The 20693-nt window shown below is 51.6% G+C and overlaps 7 protein-coding genes across 7 annotated transcripts; 3 read left to right on the plus strand and 4 right to left on the minus strand.

Annotated features, from left to right (window-relative positions):
• Positions 1–374: 374 nt before the first annotated feature.
• On the minus strand, positions 375–1490 carry GAR1_1 (putative glycerol dehydrogenase; the record flags this gene model as incomplete). The annotated part of the gene is made up of 4 exons (XM_046083897.1): positions 375–571; positions 630–1010; positions 1061–1357; positions 1424–1490. The coding sequence occupies 4 exons, from the start codon at positions 1488–1490 to the stop codon at positions 375–377; spliced, it is 942 nt and encodes a 313-aa protein (XP_045939860.1).
• A 1256-nt stretch (positions 1491–2746) lies between these two features.
• Positions 2747–3761, plus strand: LDX57_002254 (inositol oxygenase; the record flags this gene model as incomplete). The annotated part of the gene is made up of 2 exons (XM_046083898.1): positions 2747–3640; positions 3705–3761. 2 exons carry the CDS (start codon positions 2747–2749, stop codon positions 3759–3761), a joined length of 951 nt encoding a protein of 316 aa, XP_045939861.1.
• An 831-nt stretch (positions 3762–4592) lies between these two features.
• Positions 4593–5724, minus strand: LDX57_002255 (putative NAD binding Rossmann fold oxidoreductase; the record flags this gene model as incomplete). Its single annotated transcript, XM_046083899.1, has 2 exons — positions 4593–5333; positions 5398–5724. The coding sequence occupies 2 exons, from the start codon at positions 5722–5724 to the stop codon at positions 4593–4595; spliced, it is 1068 nt and encodes a 355-aa protein (XP_045939862.1).
• Positions 5725–6488: 764 nt separating this feature from the next.
• LDX57_002256 (uncharacterized protein) lies at positions 6489–8306 on the minus strand (the record flags this gene model as incomplete). Its single annotated transcript, XM_046083900.1, has 4 exons — positions 6489–7224; positions 7298–7434; positions 7506–7941; positions 8005–8306. 4 exons carry the CDS (start codon positions 8304–8306, stop codon positions 6489–6491), a joined length of 1611 nt encoding a protein of 536 aa, XP_045939863.1.
• A 262-nt stretch (positions 8307–8568) lies between these two features.
• tor (putative TOR pathway phosphatidylinositol 3-kinase TorA) lies at positions 8569–16306 on the minus strand. Its single transcript, XM_046083901.1, has 4 exons — positions 16079–16306; positions 15067–16018; positions 9331–15016; positions 8569–9274 (listed from the first exon to the last, which is right to left on the minus strand). The coding sequence occupies exons 1-4, from the start codon at positions 16203–16205 to the stop codon at positions 8885–8887; spliced, it is 7155 nt and encodes a 2384-aa protein (XP_045939864.1). The 5' UTR covers positions 16206–16306; the 3' UTR covers positions 8569–8884.
• A 901-nt stretch (positions 16307–17207) lies between these two features.
• GRE2 (SDR family oxidoreductase) lies at positions 17208–18735 on the plus strand. Its single transcript, XM_046083902.1, has 5 exons — positions 17208–17349; positions 17406–17457; positions 17521–17653; positions 17710–18000; positions 18053–18735. The coding sequence occupies exons 1-5, from the start codon at positions 17328–17330 to the stop codon at positions 18557–18559; spliced, it is 1005 nt and encodes a 334-aa protein (XP_045939865.1). The 5' UTR covers positions 17208–17327; the 3' UTR covers positions 18560–18735.
• Positions 18736–18890: 155 nt separating this feature from the next.
• LDX57_002259 (mitochondrial 37S ribosomal protein bS1m) lies at positions 18891–20279 on the plus strand (the record flags this gene model as incomplete). The annotated part of the gene is made up of 1 exon (XM_046083903.1): positions 18891–20279. The coding sequence occupies one exon, from the start codon at positions 18891–18893 to the stop codon at positions 20277–20279; it is 1389 nt and encodes a 462-aa protein (XP_045939866.1).
• Between the last annotated feature and the right edge of the window lie 414 nt (positions 20280–20693).

Below are 20693 nucleotides of genomic sequence, written 5' to 3' on the forward strand. Positions count from 1 at the left end.
GAAGAAATGCGGGGGAATTCAGGCAGAAAGTTGGGCGGTGACTGTTGGCGGTGAGAAGTGCCTGTTTTGTTTTGTTTTGTTCTCTTTCTCTTTTCGTGATGTGCATCCTTTCACGTCTTTCCTCACACTCAAACACCTTTCACGGAGGATCACACGGATCACCGGAAACTACGGTAATCTTTACATTGGCTTGGGCAATCACAATAAGTAGGAGATATCATTTCAAAGTGTCATGCAGATCATACAGAATCAAGTCATTTACATGTCGTCATTGCTCTTGGTCCCCTTTTCAAACTGTACAAATGCCTCTATATCATGATCATAGCACATTCTATGGCACCACTGATGTGGCAAACATAACAGGACAAGGAGCTCTAAGACTTGTCCGGGAAGCCAAAGTCAATGCCAAAGGGCGGGTAGACGAATCGCTGGAATGCTTTCTTCGCAGCCAGCTCGTCGGTGTACTTGGCAATAGTAGCCAGATCCGAATCATCCAGCTTGACCAGGTTGCGGTTGTCTTCAATGCGAGAAGGCGTGACTGATTTGGCGAGCACGGAGGATCCACGGGCAACTTTGAGAGAAGAAAACGTCAGCAAAATACCTTCCTGAGAAGCATACCGGGTACTTACTGTGCCAGCTCAGAAGAACGGTGGCGGGAGTGACGCCCTTATCCTTTGCAACCTTCACAATAGGCTCGGCCGTGAAGAGCGGGCTGCCAGTGCTGCCCAGCGGGCTGTAGGCAGTGATGTGAATACCCTTCTCCTTGCAGAAGTCGACAATCTCCTGCTGAGGAAGAGAAGGGTGGTTCTCGATCTGGTTGACGGCGGGAATCACCGTGGCGTGGGGAAGCAGCTCTTCAAGGTAGCGCTTGCTGTAGTTGGAGACACCAATTGCCTTGACCTTACCGGTCGCCAGCAGCTTCTCCATGCTCTTCCAGGTGTCAATGTGCGAGTGTGAGTGGATGATATCCCGGGAACCGTCGGGGTGCTTGGGGAAGAGAGGGTGGTTTCCTAAGAACCCGTTAGAAATGAACGCCTCGGAGAAACAGATGGCAACTCACCTTCGGGGTTCATGAGCAGAGGCCAGTGGACGAGGTACAAATCGAGGTAGTCCAGGCCCAGGTTCTTCAAGCTCAGGTTCAGAGCCTCCTCGACCCGGGTTTGGTAGGTGCACCATAGCTTTGTGGTGACAAAGAGATCCTCCCGCTTGACCTTGCCCGAAGCGAGGGCCTCTTTGATGCCTTTGCCGACTTCCTCTTCGTTCTGGTAGCAGAACGCACCGTCGATGTGCCTGTATCCCACGGAAATGGCGTGGCTCACGGCCTTTTCGACCTCACCGGGGGCGGATTGCCAGGTGCCTACGAGCTGGTTAGTCTGACTGGACTAATTGGCAGATAGATTTAGAGTAAATAGCAAGTACATACCGAGACCCAAGGCGGGGATCTCCGCGCCGGTGTTTAGTTTGAAGCGGGTGTCCGAGACGGCGGCCATGATGGATTGGTATCGGGGGAATAGGGCGGAGAGACGGGAATACAGGATGAAGGGAGAGGAGGGAGGAGAGACTTTGGAGAATAGAAAGAGAAAAGAAGAGAGACGAAGGGGAAGAGGAGCCAGAGCTCATACTAATAATCCAACAGAAAAAAGCACCCCGCGCCGCCCCTCCATCGACCTGCGCCGGAGCAACTCCGCCCGAAGCTCCATCAATCATAACCGTTGCTCGGACTATTTCAGCGCGAAGTGTGAAGATCGTCTCTCCTTTGGCTGGGCATTTCACTCTACTTGAATCCATTGCCCTCCGTTTCTTCTCTTTCTTTTGCATGAGTCCTAAATCAATCGTGATGCGAATGGATGCAGTCGACAACGAAGTCAGCCAGTTCGACGTTCGCTACTGTCCGCATCATTCATGGTCGATAACCGAATGCCGACATGATGAACCCCTCGTCTCCGTCTTTCTCCGCATGCCCAGAATCCGACCTGGACTATGGATACTCCGACGGGAAATGGTGGGGGCACCTGGGGTCATTTCGCACAAGGTGAACGCCTAGACGGGGAACGACAACAGGATGGATCAACAGTCCCCCAGGGGATTCCAGCCCGATTTAGAAGAATTCGAGGGGAGCCGCATGCCGATAAAAATAAACAAAATAAGAAACAGAAAAAGAAACAGACTCAGCAAACCATCTGCCAGAGAATCTCGAATGGAAGGGTCTGCATGGAATCAGCCGTGGGTGATTCGACCGTCGGAAACCAGAATCCTTAAGCGTTGCACATCCCACGGCCAACGCCCGCGGATTGACATCACAATCCCCACCGAGATCCAGATCTGTCCCCTGGCAAGATCCTCCCACGTTCTGCACCGGTGGAGATCATCCCCAGCCCTTGCGCTTCCAGAACTGATACCCCCGGAACCCGGAATCCGACCGATGAGCAGGCCATGATCGTGCCCTGGTGTCACCGCCATGGCCATGCAGATCATCGGTTTTCGATTCTCTGGGGTATTGGAATCGACTGTAGGAAATCATACGGCTTTCGGGGAATGTTTCCACAATCGCCCTTCCTACTACGCTGCTGCTCCATATTTATGCCGCCATCTCCCACAGCGTTTTGTCTCTCCAACAGCAATCCTTTGACAGAGACTTGAATTCCCTTTAACGAAGCCATTTTACCAAGTTTGAACCATACAAACGGTCAAATCAGACGATCAAAAAGATTCTATACATAAAACCACATCTTCATAACTCTTCACAATGGCACCAGTCGCTGTGTCACCCGAGATTCCCGTCTTCAACACCAAGCGGGATGGACAGGCCCTTGAGGATCTGTCCGACGCCATCGACGACGTCAACGTCTTGAAGGCCAACATGAAGGAGAAGGAGAAGGGCCTGTACGAGGCCTCCGAGTTCGACAAAAACAAGGACAAGACCCAGTTCCGTCAGTACGAGGACGCCTGCGATCGCGTCAAGAACTTCTACAAGGAGCAGCACACCAAGCAGACGGTCGCCTACAACCTCAAGGCCCGCAACGACTTCCACTCCAAGACCCGTGCCGAGATGACCGTCTGGGAAGCCATGGAGAAGCTCAACACCCTCATCGACGAGTCCGACCCGGACACCAGCCTCTCCCAGATCGAGCACCTCCTGCAGTCCGCCGAGGCCATCCGCCGCGACGGCAAGCCGCGCTGGATGCAGCTGACCGGCCTCATCCACGACCTGGGCAAGCTGCTGTACTTTTTCGACGCCCAGGGCCAGTGGGACGTCGTCGGGGACACCTTCCCCGTGGGTCTGGCTTTCGACGACCGCATCATCTACGGCACCGAGTCCTTCAAGGATAACGAGGACTTTGGCCACCCCATCTACGGCAGCAAGTTCGGCATCTACAGCCCCGGCTGCGGCCTGGACAACGTGATGCTCTCGTGGGGACACGACGAGTACCTCTACCACGTCGTCAAGGAGCAGTCGACCCTGCCCGACGAGGCCCTCGCCATGATCCGCTACCACTCGTTCTACCCCTGGCACAACGCCGGCGCTTACCACGAGCTCATGAACGACCACGACAAGGAGATGCTGAAGGCTGTCAAGGCCTTTAACCCTTACGACTTGTACAGCAAGAGTGATGACGTCCCCACGGTCGAGGAGCTGAAGGTGAGAAACCCCCTCCTCCACAGCCCCAATCAGAACATAATACTAACTTCCCATCCCCATCTAGCCTTACTACTTCGACCTGATCAACGAATACTTCCCCACCAGGGTGATCAAGTGGTAAATCGGTGAAAAATGATGATATCCGTACCATGATTGTTCGACACGATAGAGACTGTATTGATCGATCTGTTGTTCTTGTTGCTGATGTACTTTCTTTTGTCTCCTCTTGCTTTACCCTTTCAATTCTTGTTTATTCCTGCATGATGATAGCGATGATTTACGAACCGATTCAAAACCAACCCAATTACCCAAATACATTGAATCAAAAGACCACAAATAAAACAAGGTCTTGTTTATTTACTTGATACACATTCTTTTCAAATTTATGTTTGATGTAGAAGTAGTTTTGTTTCAACTATGGGAAATGAACGTTCAAGATTATGGTGCATTTTGATTACGAAGTTACAAACATAGTAGGTACTCGAATACCCCTTCTTTCGATTATTCTCCAACGTATCAGCCACATAATTCATTGTAAAAGGAAGAGCCTGCCCTATGCGACTCGGAAACGGAATCCCGAGACGGTGGGTCGAACGGGTATTCCGAGAGAGAATCTGTTTCACGTCGATCCATGGGGAGAAGTGCGAAAATAGATAGTAACTGGTAGCGAGTAGAAAACGTTACATATGTAAGAGAGCCAAGATATTCAGATGGTCTTCGTTAGTTATCTCGGGAGCAGTAGCTTATTTGGCTGGTATCAAGTTCGATCAAAGATCAGGTGCAAGGGTTTGCTTTACCGGACAGAGGACGGGCATTGCAATTGGTCTATTTGAATCTATTTCCGACACCAACACTAAGGACTAACAAAGCAATCATCGTAAAACATGTCTCAGGTTGCCAGAACAGGAAGGAAATGGTGAAGAACATCAGGAGTCATCAAACAACTATGAGTCTATAGTCGGGACTTTTGCTCACGGTTACCCGCCTGATCGAAGAAGATCTTCTCGCCAGTGATGAGCGCCTCCTGGAGCGCAGCTCCAATGCGCACAGCCTGTACGGCACCCTCGAGCTTCAACGGCACGGCGGTGTTCTCCAGACACGATGCCGTGAACTCGTTGGCCTCGGTGACGAACGCATACTCGAACCGGTCGTAGTAGTGCTGGGGCACCTCGCGACGGATACCAGCGCTGTCATAAATGTTGACCAGGTTCAACGCCGGCTGCGTGTTCACGGCCAGTTTGCCCTGCGTGCCGACGATCTCGGTGGTGTCTTCCTGGCCGGCGGCCATCATGCGCGAGGCGTAGAAGTAGGCGATCTTGCCGTTATAGAACTCGACGAGTCCGACCGCGTTGTCACGGTCGTTGTGCTTGCGGAGGTCGGGCTCCACGGCCGTGATACCCACAGCCGACACAGACTTGACCTTGCTGTCTTGGCCAAAAAACCAGAGAGCGAGGTCGATGTCGTGGATGGAGCAGTCGACGAAGATTCCGCCGGAGAACTCGGCGTAGGCGACGAAGAAGCCGGTCGGGTCAAGCTTATCGCATGTCTGACTGCGCATGACGGAGGGCGAGCCAATGGTGCCGGCAGACATCTTGGAGAAGGCATCTCGGTAGGAGGCATCGAAGCGACGGGAGAAGCCACACATCACCTTGAGGTGAGGCTTCTTGGCAGCGGCGTCCAGGACGGATTGGGACTATTAGAACGACTGTATCAGCTGACCGGACTTTCTGATCGGACTTTCCTGAAAGAGCACATACAATGTCAACACTTGTGGACAGCGGCTTCTCACACAAGACGTTCTTGTCGGCCGCGATAGCCTTGATGGCTTGCTCAGCATGCACGGCGGTAGCAGAAGCAACGACGACAGCTTCCAGGCCCTCGTGCTTGAGCATGTCATCGTAGTTCTTGTATAGCTTCACTCCGTAAGGAGCGAGGTGAACTTTGGCCCATTCTAGCTCCGTGTCGTCCGGCGTGCTAGCCGCGACGAGGTCTGCACGGGGGGTCCGTTGAAGGAAGTTCAGGGCATGGCGCTTGCCCATGCGGCCGAGACCAGCGCAGCCAACTTTCAACTTGGTAGCAGACATGGTGATATTGGAAGGGAGAAAGGGAAAAAAAACCGGAGGGAAGACGTGACAGAGAGAAGAGAAAATCGAAGGAGATGAGAGGAGATGAAGAGATGAATTGAATTGAAGGACCAGGCAAAGAAGAAATCAATCGAGGAGAACCGGCCGGGAATTTATTCGGTCGGGGACCATCCCTCGAGAGACCGCAAAGTCGGTCAAGTTTCCCTTCGGACTTGGCGTCGAATTGAGGAAAGAAGGACCTTGCCTAAGCAGGACCAGCCAGATCAGCTAGTGTTGCCGGTCCAGGTCCGTCAGTCATGTCGGGACTCTTACTAAACGGCTCTTGCTGGAGCTTGGAGATGTTGAGTGGAGACCTGGTTCCTACCCCGGAATCCATTTGCTGCAGTCCGAGTGGTCGGAAACTGCTTTCCTGCGCAAACGAGATGCATTCCCGGCTTGGGACATGAGGATCTCGGGGCGCATCCGATTGCTATTCGCAGACAGGCGTAAGAGTAAAGATCCGCTCCTGCTAGCTGCGAGTTCAAGTTAGAGGACGAAGGAGGAAGGCAGCTTCGTTGGGGGTGATTTTCCCCGCACGGGGAGCTTTGCTGCCTTGGGAAAAGCGGCAGGTGCGCCCGGTCGCTGCCCGGTCGCTCCTTCTGCTTTGGTCCATGCGGAAGGCTGGCCCGGTCACGTGGAACAGAACACACTCGACTAATTGCAGTATTTTCCCCAGAGGGGGAAAAAAGACTAGTTACATTCACGGGTCGCTTTCCTCTCCCCGCTCAAGATTCATCCTCATTCTTCTGTGCAGCCGTCTTCTTGTGCTTCCGTTTGGCAGCAGCATCCGCCGGGTCTACGTATCCATCCCCTCTCATCCAGGCCAATGCTTTCCGCACTCCCTTTCCTTGCACCGCAGAGGGTCGAGCTTCCAAGATCGACCCCATGAGAGCCCAGGTGATCACCAGGACGGATATATCCCCGCCATTCCACCCCTTCCAGAGCCCGCGCTTGACCCCCGACTTCCACGCCGAGTCCACGGCCGCGCGGAAAAAGTACAGGAAGATGTTACGGCTGCTGCTAAGGAACGCAAATGGTACACCGGCCACTGCTCCGCTCAGGAAGAATCGTTGCGTCGGAAGAACGGACCGTGGGAGGATGGAGTTCCAGAGGCAGATGCTTCCCCACGCAGAGCCGACCGAGGCAGAAAGAATGGTCGTCAATGCAATGATCCGCTTCGAGAGATTGTTAATTGAGGTAATGGGCTGGGTGACGAAACTCTTAAGCTTCAGTGCCGACAGCGCCAAGGTCACCGTGGTTATAAATCGGGCTAGAGGTGGAACGGAAAGAAGAAGGTGGTGCAGAAACGTCGTGCCGCAGCTCGGGCAGCCGGGATGAAGCAGAGCGCATGACAGACTGGAAATGGACGGATGCGCAGGTCCAGTAATGGGGGATATGGTTTTGACCGTAGATGGTAACGTGTAGGGATCCGCTGGATGAAGAATAGGCGAGATGAATGCTCTATTAAAAAGTTAGAGTTTGTTCGATTTGGTGTTGCTCAAAGCGGGCACGAGAAAGTAAATCAAGGACTTACGGCCATCGCAGCTTCGCAACAGTGGCGAGCGAGTCCACTATGGCTTCCTTCTCAGGCCAAGGGACATTGGCAGGCAGAGTCTCCGGTCGACCATGGATGTAGGCGGGAGAGAGCCTCATGATAACGTTTCCGAGCCACTATTTGCGGTCAGTTTGTTGAACATTGTACAATGGCTTTGACAAGACTGTGATTCTGTAGTCCAGCTTACCTTGGGCGTGGTTTCTCGGTCGAAAACAAACGCGTGGAACAGCTGAGCGCAAGACAGAGGCATTAACAGCCAGCTTCCAAACCACCAGGGCCGATTCTCGATCCAGCCTTTCTCATTAACCACATTGAAAAGGAACTCCAAACTCCGGGTCGTTGTGTAGATGGCGGCCGTCATCCGGAGCTGCTTTTGGGGGCAGATGCCCAGCGCAAACCCCGCCAAACTGGCGCCGACGGCGGGCGCATATCGTGAAGTCAGAGCACTGGAAATGCGCGGGTTCCTTTTGCGGAACGGCTCGGCCTCCTCGGTGCGGAGGTTTGCGCGTAGGCGAACAAAGAAGCGATGGAGGAGCCGGTGCAGGAGGAGCACTAGAGAAAGAGCGAGGGAGAGTCGGAAGTTAGGGGAGCGAAAAAGCGAGACACGAGGTTCCTTTTTAGAGCTACCGATCAAAGTCACGAATGGGTTAGTCAGGGAAATATGATCGGTCAGCATAGCATCGTACCTCGAGAGCTCTCCCCGGATTCTGCGAGCAACCAGGTCCACAAGCTTCAACGATGCTCCCGAGAGTAGGAAGACGCGCACAGACGTGCGAAAGGCCGCCACATTGTGTTTGTTTTTAGATCGGACGATGGTTTCGTAGTGCGATGGTGATGGCAGTTTAGACTGGAATGAAGGAGCGCGTTGGGCCACAAGTTGGTGCAGCGTCTTGTATTCCTTGGCGCTCAGAGAAATGCGGAGAGCGTTGCGAACAACCGGGTGGACGTGAGGCTGGATGTCCGCATCGCCGGTGGAGCCGGATGCCATGATGCGGGCGATAAATCTAGGGTCAGATGGAAGATCTTCGAGATATGGCTGAGTCCTGGGGCTCACATCCTGCGATGTGTGGAGGAAAGAGGCCAGGGGGAAACAGGGAAGAATGGATGGATGAGCGCATCGCTCGTGACCTCGGCTATTTGGGTCGGCGGCATGTTCAGCCTCATGTGCTCCAGACATACTAAGGTATATTCTCATAAAGAATAGAAGAACTTATATATATATATATACACAAAATACGCATTAGCTCTGAAATGCCCAGATGATGGAAATTCAATCTCTATATTAGATTACCTGCTGTACGCGTCCCATATGATCAAGATAAGGGTCGTGAAAACAGGTTCAACATGCCAAAAGAACATAGCAGCGGGAATCAATAAAGAAAAATAAACAAAAAAAGATAATTCTACACAATTAAAACGAGAATAAACAGAATGAAAATGAGAAAAGAAAGTGCGACGAAGAGAATTATCCCATGCCATGTTAAGAAAATAGAACCCCACCGTCAGATCACAGTTTGCGCCATCTTCAGACTCCAAAAAGTCAAAACCCACAACTGAGTTCAGTGATTACCAGAAGCTGCACCATCCGATCCAGTGCTGGCAGATGTTCTCAACGCTGGTTGCTTGAGCAAGAAGCTTATCAACCTGGTCGCTAATATTAAGCTCTTCGTTGGGCTTAAAGTCCCGTCCGGTCAGCTTCTCCTTGACACGCGCAAGGACCTGCAATGCCCGTGCATTCTGTGCTTCGCGGGCTTCATTCGGGATTCCTTCTTGAGCGTCGAGTATGCCGCCTTCGAGTATCGAAGGTCGACGGTGGCGGGAGAAGTTGCTAGGCTGGACGCCATTATCAACATTGATGTTGGAGATGATTGACTGTCGGCGTTCCGATGAGAATGGCATCCGGTCGGGGGACTCGCGCACCCCCAGTCGCCAGTTGATCAAAGGATCGTGAATGAACTGGAATATATTAGCATCGTTCAGATTGTTAGTTCGGAAGTGGCCTAAAAACTTACCGCCTCCAAAACGGCCATCAGTGAGTCCTTGTTTTCTCTCAAAACACGCATGACAGCCTCGCAGGTGATCCGGTAGCTTCCCTCGATATTGCTGACTTCCATTGCAAAGGTCAACATACGGGTCAGTCGGAATGGCACTCGTTCCGGATACTTCTCCCGATGCATTGCAACTTCAAAGCAGTCACCGAAATCAATGTGAACCACCCTTCCAGTGACTCGGTCCAGCAGAAGATTGGAAGGATGGCGATCTCCCAGACCAAGAATGTAGCCCACCATCGACATAACACCGAGAGAACGAGTGTAATTCGTCCGTCGCTCGAGCCAGGCCTCGGAACTCTTGCTCTTAAGCCACAAAACCCGATACAGATCTTTTCCGGTGGTGTTGTCCATGGCGTACCCGAATACCTCAACCTTTTGCATGAGAGTGAGGTTGTCATAATCGGGCGCCATCTGGAGCATGATACGGTGCTCAATGTTTAGCAGGATGCGACGACTCTCTCGGTATTCCTTAATCAGCGCATGGAGAGTATCACTGTTCGAGACCCAGCCCAAGAGACCAGAACTCTGGGACAATGGAATGGCGGGGAATCGCTGGACAGACAGATGGCGTTTGAAACTTTCCCCGTCGTTGTCGAGAAGCGTGTTGACCAGGCCGAATAGTTGCATGACTCGCTCATCTTGTCTTATGTCCTCATGTCCCTTGAGGGCATACATGTAAGAATTGCCATCACTGCCCTTAAGTGTCATTCTTCGCGGTCGTTTCTTGGTCTGGAGGACGTGTAGTATCGGATCGAAGCTAACAATTCGAATGATAGGCCGGCCGCTTTGGTATGTACCAGGAACAGCCAAATCAAGATCCATACAGTCCTTGAGTCTGGGGGAGACGTATTTCAAATCCAGAGTGGACAATTGCGGAAGCTGCCGGCTGATCTTCCTGAAGACAGTGTAATAGAGGTCCCATGCCTGATTCAAGTCCCCGATTTCCTCGGTTTCGCGATACAGCATACAATAATGCTTCGCTTCTGCAAGGTCACGCCCGAAAGCTTGGGCAAAAGACACTTCACGCAATGTTTCAGCCCCCTTATCAAGCATTTCATGCAGAGGCGCAAGAGTTGCAAACATGCCTTCGACATTGTGGTCCCCAAAGTAAAGCCGGGAGGCTTCTTCGAGGCCTTCATGCCAAAGTTCGTGCCAAAGGACTGCGACACGGATCAACTCATGACTCACGAGATCAGCCTGTTCGACCAATCTCGCACTATGCTGGCGCATGTTGTCCATAATATTGCTTGCTGATTGCGACCGTCGAGTAACATTGGATTTCATCGCAACGGTCAAGGGATACACCAGAGCTTGTGGGTGGGTTTTACCGACCTCGGCCAGTAATCGATGAACAGCGCTCCGAACCCTGATATTCGGCTGATTGATCCGTGCGATCAGCTGGGGAGTAACGGCAAGCCACGTATCGATGTTCACTGCGGTGAATCCTTCTGTGACGACAGCGTTGACTTCTTGGTCGCCTCCGTGGGTAAACCAGAGGGTGAGGAGTCGCAAGGTATCCTGCAATGAGGACGTCGATGACAGAGAGATTGACCTCAGGAAGCCGCGGATTGCGGGAATTACATGCTCGGTGACAATGTGGCCCGGTACCAAGGCCGGTGCGGTGCCATCACGGCTAGCTTGGCCGGCAATTGTCGTGACGACTTCAAAATTTGCCAACGCCCAAGAGTGCCAGGCTTTGTATGAATCGCGATTGTATTTGGTAGCCGCAGAGTAGGCGTTGAGCACCTCACGAACATGCTCTGGCTTCCAGTCGCCTCGCTGTAGTGAGGTTTGCCATTCACCTAATCGAAGGTAGCTCTTCGCCAGTAGCCTCCTAACTTTCGCCACGTCTTGAATCCGGTCACGAAGACCCATGATGTCGGTGTGGTTTGCATCAGTAATACCGTTGACGCCGTTCATTCCGTTGTGCTCGGCTTGAGAGATCATGAGTGTGTTGAAGCGCGTAAAGTCTTCAGTGAGTTCAGCGGTGAACTCTTTCAGCATTTGGAGAGCCTCGCGCTGTCGTCCAGTAGCCCAGCTAAACTTCAATCGAGCATAAGTTACCTCTGAAGGAATCACAGCTCGTGTGCCACTGCCATCAGAGACGACAGTCTCCAAGGACGCGAGCGACCGCTCCGCTAGACCCATCCGGTTTGACTTGCGGCAAAGGTTGGCAAATTTGATCCACATGTCGAGATTTTCCCGAGGAGAGGTGACGAGAGCTCTGACCTTGAGCATACGTTGCCAAACCTCGACATTTTGCTGACAGCCGAGCAATCGCTTGTTCCATGTCTGACGCATAGAAATCTGCTTTTCGGGATCGCCGACATTCTGCTTGTATGTAATGATCTCCTCGAGTTCCGCAAGCATTTGAACACGAACCACAACGTTGTACGCACGGTTGTATGACTCTCCAAGAAGGGCGGACAACTCGGTGTCAAGGCCATTTCGCGCCTTCTCAATGTACATCGTTGCCTCGTCAAACTGATTTCGGTGAATCGAGAGAATAGCCCCGAAGAATGATCGATCCGGCGACTGCTCCTTCATGACCCCAAGATAAGAGTCCATAAGCTCCCACTGACCCCTGCCCCAGGCCGCTGCCGCTGCTAGAGGAGCAATTGCTCTCCGGTGTTCCAGTGACGCTTGGTTCCATTTTTCTTGAGCAAGATCAGATAGAACCTTCCACTCGCCCAGTGCGTGTAGACATCGCATTTTACCCATGGTGACTCCAAAGGAGTCGGGGTCAATCTTCTCGCGTCGCTTGTACGCAGCGAGAGCTTCCTCCCAGCGCTGAAGTTTTTCGAACCAAGTCTCTTTCAGTTCCACGTCCCGATAAGCCTGGGCCTTTCGAAGGATACCGATGGCCGCGTCCGATTGTTGGAGCTGGTTGTTGATGGTAATCAGAGCCTCCACTGCCCCCGAGTTTTGATCCTGTTCAAACTCGAGCTCCTTGTAATGAAGGGCCTTGGCAAATGCATGACACTTCGCAGCGTATTTGCCAAGTGTACGAATGTCAATGGGAAGAGCCTTGTCATCATGCTCCATGAATTCTGCGAGATTTAGAAGAACTTGCAGGATCTCTGGGGGGATATTTGGCGACGTGAGAGCTTTTTCGATGGAACGAACAAGCTCCTCCTGGTACTGATCATACAGCTCCGTCCAGCAGGAAACAAAGGCGGCATTGAAGAGATCTCGTGCAAGAGGTTGATAGATACCTGCCAGACTGGCACAAGCACGCAGCGCCGGAGAGGGCGACTCCTTCAGCAGCTCCACACTAAAACGACGTATCCATTCCTGCCAATCCTCCCGCGTCGACTTTTGGGAGGCGTCCCATGCATTCTTTAGGTGTTGTTGATTGACAACCATTTTCTTCTGACCGATCTCTGCATAATTCGTGTCATCTGCCAGAGCTGCATAGTTTTCGTCGGGGTTGAGATCTTGCGGGAGGGGATCTCCCTTTTGCAACTTTGTGACCAGGATCTGGTAGTTGATATGGGAGACTGAATGCTGCTTCAGAACCTTGTTCAAGAGGTTTATGTAGTGGCTGAAATCTTGGCCCAATTGAAAAATGAGGGCACAGATGCAATCCATGGCGGCCTGTCGTAGAATGCGGTCATTGCCTGCAACAATTCGGGACAAGGAATGGACCATTAGAGATGCAAAGTCAGAAACGTTGACCTGTCTCGAGAGTTTGGTGAGACTTTCGATGGCCGATTTTCGAATACTCTGCGGGTTTTGAGTCCTGTCAAAGAGCTGGACAATCGAGGGGACTATCAAATGCATGTATTCTTCCCCACTAGTGCCAAATATCAAAAACGTGTGGAGAATCCTCTCTGATGGTTGTCGGCGAGGAGTGCTGTCGTTATCAAGCGTGTCTAGCATCGGTGGAATGAGACCCGCAAGATATTTCTTGAATTCACCTTCTAAAGACTTGGCGATGGCTTCCACGAGTGACAGGATGGTAGCCTGGACTTGGTATGATGCATCCCAGAAATCACGAATGACTTCAATAATCTCGGGCAAGAAGGCTCGAATATGCTGCCTAACGATATTAACCAGAATTGCCATTTGATTGAAGTACGACTCAAGGCGGCTAGGAGGCGACCCTCTGATGACCGATATAAACCCGGGGATGATCTGTCCAAGGAATGGCACGCATTTCAGCCCCAATGTTTTGAATATCGTAACGATTGCATCGATAACTGCGGAATGGTATTGGGCAAGAGAGTTCTCGCGCAAGATACTTTGCATCAGAGTATTGATGACAACAGTTGGGTAGTATTCCTCATTGGAAGGCGTAAGGCCCTGCATGATCAGAGCAACATCTGAAACGGTTTGGACCTCATTGATGTGGTGAACGTCGGGTGCACTCTCGCTTATCTGCTGGTACTTGTACGGATCCAACGCACCGACAATTCCTAGTAATTTGATGGTTTCTTTGCGCAGGGAACCCGTCTGCTCCGTCTTGATGATATTGATCAGCACTGCGAGAAGATGAGGGTATTCAAGGTACGGGTCAATGACGTATCCCGAGTTGCTGGCCAATTGGCCTAGTGTCCGCAAAGCAGCCTCGCGTTTGGCGTGTGAAGAAAGGTCCTGTAAAGAATCCAGGATAATTGGCATAAGTTGTGGTAGATAGACTCTCATTTCGTTTCCGCCCACGTTTGCAAGCTCTCCAACGGCTTTAAGTGTAGTAGAGGCAACTCCAGGATTGGCATCAGTTGCCTTTGGAAGCAACGTCGTCACCATCGGATCGACGTAGGATCGAATGAGTTTAGTCGCATTTGAAACAAACAGACTGATGAGCTGAGCGCTTTCTTCCTTTTGCCGAGCTGTACTTGCGAAACCCAGGCCAGTCAGAAGGTTGACGAGGAGTTTCCGTAGTGGTGGGAAGACATATGCCGGATTGACACTAGAGAGGCGGCCAATAATGCAGATTGCAGCTTCCCTGACGGAGAAGACTTCATCGTTCACAGCCAAAAACAGACAGCGAATATTTTCTGGCCTGGCGAGGTGACGGTCAAATTTGCGGTCCAAAGACCACAGCACCGTACGCCGGATTTCGGGGTCCGGGTCACCAACGCCCACGGTCAGCAGTTTGTCAATGACCTCACTAACGACTTGTATCGAATGGCTACTTGTTTGGTTGATGATCGGGTCGTGAACAAAAAGTTGACAACATGTAAGTGCCGAGGCTTTCCGGATTTCAGGGTTGTCGTTTTCGACATAGTTTATCGCGACATCACGGACAAACTCGTTGAGAATGTGCCCAGAGAAGTCGAAACTACCCAAAGTGTGAAGGGCTAAAGCAATTTCCGCATCAGTGTGCGATTCCTGCGGGGCAAAGTCCTTTGCAAAGGAAGGCATAGGAGGTAGCCTGGTTTCCGGACATCCCAGAGGCCGGAATGGGGCCCCGTATAGAATCAAACTCAGCATATCCAAGAGCTTCTCCTGTATCGTAGGTTTGATGGGAGGGATGTAGTGTGCCATGTCGACAAGTGCCTGTGTCAGAGATTCGCTCAGTCCGCAGGCAAAAATGGGATCAAGCAACGTCTCCATGTACTTGTTGAGCGCTTGTCCCACGGCCAGTGACAACATGCTGATACACTCGAACATCGGGGCTTCCTTGACAGCAGCTCGATTACGCCTAGAAATGTTAGCTGAAGCGGACATTATAGGGTTCTGGAGGCGGCTCACGCTTTCAGGGCGAGTCCCTCCCGTATGTAAACGATGATACCGTCGAGATATTGCGCGATGGCACCTCCTACGGCATTGGCAATCTTTCCAATCGCGATGAAAGCTGAATCTCGCTCCTTCTCTCGCTTGAGCTGTGCTTGGAGGTAGATCATGAATCGGTGAAGGTAGGTTTCGGTGAAGTCAACAGGGGCGTACGAGGCGAGAATCGGTATCGTCAGGACAACCTGCGTGCGAATCTTCGAGTCCCGGTGGTCCTTTAGGCGGAGAACAATTTCACAGGCGTTCCTGTAGTGCTCATTCATGAACATGGCGCCCTTGAGAAGAAGTTCCTTGAGAACCAGAAGTGATCCGTGTATCCAATCCACGTTGTTAGATTTCAGGCCGAGAAGCGCCTCCTCGTGTATTCTGGCAAACCATAGCTGCCGTACTTGCATGTCCCTGGCAGCAATTATCTCAAAGCATTCACTGACCGCCTGAGCGGCAGTCTCTCGGATAGACACCTTGGGGTCCCTGAGAGCCACCCAGATGAGCTCGAAAATTTGGGGGACAAATCCATAAAGAAGCGTTGGAGAACCTTTAGCAAGTTCGCGAATGACGAGTACCGCGGCAAAGCGTCTATTTTCCTGTCTTTCAGATTGAAGGCCCTCGAGGGCGGATTGTATTTCACTTTCGACCAGCTCCGCGGTGAGAGCTCCGCCCGGTTTAGCCAGGCGGCCCAGCGCCTTAGCTGCATATACCAGCACCGCATTGTCATTGCTGCGAAGAGCGCTGCGCAGGTAACTAGCAAATCGAGTCGTCTTCTGAGCTGCATCGACCCCGTCGAAATCTATCAGGCGATTCAGAGCCAGCAGGCCACCGATGCGTTCGTTTGCGTCACTGCCCGTAACGACGAGCTGCGCGATCCGTTGACTGACGGCATTATAGAATTCGAGGAACTTCTCCGGGGCCCAATCTATAAGAAAGGCAGAGTAAGCACCATGACGGGGAAGCGGTCAGGGTTTGTGGGGTCTACCTCGTGAGATGGCGAGGACATTGTCGTAGAGCTCATAAGCAGCTCGTGCCCGCGTCTCCTCGTTCTTGGACTTCAACTCGATGAAGAGTCGCTGAGTGACGTCCGTGAAAGGACCTGGTTGCGCCATTTTTGCGTAGCACACCCCAGGGTGGACATTTGAAGTCAACCTCTAGGGCATGTACGTCGACACGAAATGAGCATAAGAAAGAGTGGAGAGCGGTTGATGAGCAGACGAGGATGATGGATGCGGGAAACGGTGTTGTGCAAGTCGAAGGCCTGACGGGATCGTGCACGGGCCAGATTGGTTCACGGCCTGAGGCATGCTCTGCTTCTCCGCCTTGCTTCCTGAGGCCGCCATATCCATACTACATACCATTCAATCATTCACTCGGGCAATATCCAGCGTGATTGAGGGTTATTTTGTCCGCTATTCATCTGATGATCCGGGAAGTCTAAGATCTATCTGATGTTATGTACCAGTAGTCATTACTGGGCTCAGATATCTTGAACACATCACATAGTGTGCATGGCGTTGAACCCAATCTCTTATTGTATAGTCAACATTTCTTTGCATTACAATTTAGGCGCAACTAAAAGGTAAATTCTCATATAATTGTCAGCTAAATGGGGTTTCAAGCTTTCAGGCGGCTCTACAAGCTAAGTATGCCGACAGTGTGAAGTATATAACTGGCAAGGCTGCAAGAACTGCGGTTTTCATGAACCAAACAAATAATCCTAAACATGTCTTCTATGCAGTACTGTGTAGTTACTCGAAGTATTCAATATTTCTACGTTAGTTTACTGGTAAAACCTACAATTCAAGAGCCCCCACCTATTTAAAGCCGGTAAATGCCACGCCGTCAAGAGCATGGGCCCTGATAGACAATTCCCACTAAAACCGGCCTCTGCGGGTTTCGGGGATATGGCCACGCATCCCTGGTAGGCTTAAGCGCAATCCTTCCCCCGGGTACCGGGCTTAATCCTAATTCCACCAAGTAATTCCGTCATCAATTGACGCAAATATTGCCAATTTGTAATCATGCCGACAATATCCTATCACATCCGAATGATAGCTGCGATGGTGGACCATGGTGGGGTCGTAAGGAGGGGTATAGATACATGTTGGGAGAGCTATAAGAAGGTTGCTCACCTTGTCGCTCGAGGCTAATAACCATTCTAACGTCCAACTGACCGAGACCCTGATTCGTTATAAACACTGTTATTCGCAAATTCATCGCTCATCGCAAATATGGTCAAAGTTCTTCTTACGGGTAGGCAGGCGTCTATCAAACAATCAGATCCAAGTGGCCCTAACATTTATCTTCAGGAGGTAGCGGCTTCATCGCTGCTCACATTGTCGATTACCTATTGCAGCGGGGGTGAGCTCGCTTGACCATGAACAGCCTACCGTCGTTGGAGTGCTAATCAAATCTTTATAATAGCTTCGACACCGTGGTAACTGTGAGATCGGAGGAAAAGGGCCAAAAGATCCTTGAAGCGCACCCCGAGGCTCCCAAGGAAAAGCTGTCCTATGTCATCGTCAAAGATGTTGCGGCAGATGGAGCATTCGACGAAGTAAGTACTAGGAGATGCCCTTGTATGGTTCGTACACTAACGTCTTACTCTACCAGGCCGTAAAATCAAACCCTCCCTTTGACTATGTCCTTCATACCGCATCCCCCTTCCACTACAACGTCCAGGATCCCGTGAAGGACTTCCTAGACCCCGCCATCAAGGGTACCACTGGTATCTTGAAGGCTGTCAAGGCCTACGCACCCACAGTGAAAAGAGTCGTCATCACATCTTCCTTTGCAGCTATTACCAACGTCAAGAGCCACGCGAAGGTGTACAGCGAGAAGGTTTGGAACCCGGTGACCTGGGAAGAGGCTCTGGACCCTGCGCAAACATACCGAGCCAGCAAGGTAAGAGAGATCTGGTCATGTCGTATCAGCCAATACTAATACTTTAATAAAGACCTTTGCAGAAAAGGCCGCCTGGGACTTTGTCGAGAATGAGAAGCCAAACTTCGATATTGCAACGATCAACCCTCCTCTAGTATTGGGACCCGTTGTCCATTACCTGAACTCACTGGACGCCATCAACACCTCGAACTCGCGGATCAGCAACCTGATCCGCGGCAACGACAGGGACAAACTACCCCCAACAGGCACATTCCTCTGGGTGGATGTCCACGACGTTGCGTTGGCTCATGTGAGAGCCATTGAGGTTCCGGAAGCAGGGGGTCAGCGATTCTTCCTGACTGCCGGCTTGTATTCCAACAAGCAGGTTGTGGATATCATCCGAGAATCACACCCCGAATTGGAGGACAAACTCCCGCCAAAGGATTCTGCCGACGATACGCCGGCCGATGTTTACGGATATGACAATACGAGATCTATCGAGGTCTTGGGGATCAAGTACCGGTCGTTGAAGCAGTCTGTCGAGGAGACTGTTGACTCGCTTCTGGCGGTGGGTGCTTAATGAATTGAAATAGATACCTAGATAGTTAGTACATAAGAGCTCGCAGTTCAATGTGAATGAATATATGCAAATTGAGATGAAATAGGTTGAGGGAGCCCGAAACATCCTCGATAATCAATTAGAAAGAAAAGAAACACAAGCAAGAAGACTAAGGGTATACTCAGTAGACAACGCTGGAGCACAAGAGCTTCGCGTAAGGTGGTTGTGGTCCCCCGTACCGAAAAGTCTTGGCAAGCACTTAGTTATTCCGACGTCTTCTTCCAACTTTTCTCCAGCGTTCTCCGGAGGAAGAACTCAGCTTCCCGACCCTGCAATTGCCAATCGAGTCGCCATGGCCACCACCAGGCTATCGCCGACAGCAAACTTGCTACGGAAGTCTCGCCTTTTTGCACTTCCGCAAGCCTTGACGCCTCCTCAAGAACATCCATCCTCGAAGGGTCACCGTGATTCCGACACCGCGACTCTGCCTTATCCCATCCGGGCGTCCATTGTCACTCCGGCCTCGTCGCTGGCAAGGGGAGATTGGGGTTTGAAGCGACCGCTTCCTCAGAAGTCGACCTCTCAGAAATCTTCTCGGCCGGTTGTCCGAGTGAACGAACTCGACACATTCGAACATGTTACCGACTTCGAATCCGCGGCGGATCACACCGTGACTCTGGAGAAGTTCCAGGAACTCCATATGCCTATTTCGCTGCCGTCCAAGGTCAACTACGCTACCAGCATCGTACCTCGACATCAGAGTCCATTTGAAACTCAGGTCGATAACACAAACACCAGCAAGAACCTCGATGAACCTGGGGCCAAACAATTTAGACACTCTGGGCCTTGGCTTGCAGGTCAGTCGCAAGCGCAATTCGATGCCTACTTGAAGAAAGTCCGCGGAAACCGGCCGGAGCTTCTACAAAAATTGCGCGAGCGATTCACCGAGAAGCGAACTGCCGAACGAAGGAAGCAGGCTCAGGACAACGGAGAGGATCTCGAGAAGCTCGCGCCCGTTCAGGTAAGCGAGGAGGAGTTCCAAGCGTACCTGAAGTCTCTGCGAGCGGACCCATTCGCCCTCGGACCTGTCGTTTTCGAGCTCCTAGACCTCCCTTCTCCTCCCGCCGTGCCGAGCGACCGAATTGGGCAGCGATACTACCAATCCCCCGGCACCAAACTCTCGTCGGGCGAATACGCCGTGTCGGGACCTCCGAAGACGCATCCCTCCGCCGGTCTGTCATACTCGCGTTCGCATGCTTTGGTTTACAACCATCCTTCGTACGGTGCTCAGGTCTTCCAGCGCCCCGTCCAAGCACGTATCCTGCGGCCCAAGGGCAAGTTTAAGAACAAGACTGCCAAGGCCATTGCTGGTGTTGGTGGTATCGCTGTGGAGGACTTGAATGCCATGACCTTCATGGAGCAGGGCTCGCCTCCAGGCCTGTCTCATTACGACTCTACTATCCCTGGGGGTGCTAAGTACTGGGTCACTCCCATCCGAGCCTCGGTTGACTCTGACGGCAGGATTGGGTTGGCATCGTACCGTGCCAGCGCTACTGCAAAGGCCCCCTACCGCATCGAGGACTACAAGAAGCCAGGCGCTGTTTCCGAATTTGCCCGTGGCTATCAGCGTTTTGTCCCCAGGTTGGACTCAAACCGTCCCAAGACCGCTCGGCCACGGGAGTCGGCCACGGGATCCACCGAAGACATTGCGAGAAACCTCATGAAAACGCTCAGGTCTTAATGGAAATTGCGTGATTTCCAGATGTTTATTACCCTTTCTTGATGTTGATTGCATTGTTTTCGAGCAGAGTTCAACTGGTTGTATGATTAGATTCTTGGATAAATGTAAAGCTATTCCTTGTTCGCTTCCCTATCTTTTCTGTGATATGATGCACATCACCTGATTTTCCTTGTGTAAACTGAAAGTGAAGCGATGTGTTTACAATAAGTAGTAGCCCTCTGCAAAGCCTCGGGGAGTATTTCGATTTTCTTATAACACTCCGTACTATCAGTGTCTGCAACATTAGGATATCAACCTGAAACATCCCATCAGAATGGCCATTGTTTTTGTGAACTATCAATCTATGTGCTGTAGAAACTGGGTATCAATCAATTTGCCAACGCCTCAAATAAGAACAAACATCCTAACACCTGC

This window comes from Aspergillus melleus, assembly GCF_016097325.1.
Source record: "Aspergillus melleus strain CBS 546.65 chromosome Unknown contig1, whole genome shotgun sequence".
NCBI lineage: Eukaryota > Fungi > Ascomycota > Eurotiomycetes > Eurotiales > Aspergillaceae > Aspergillus > Aspergillus melleus.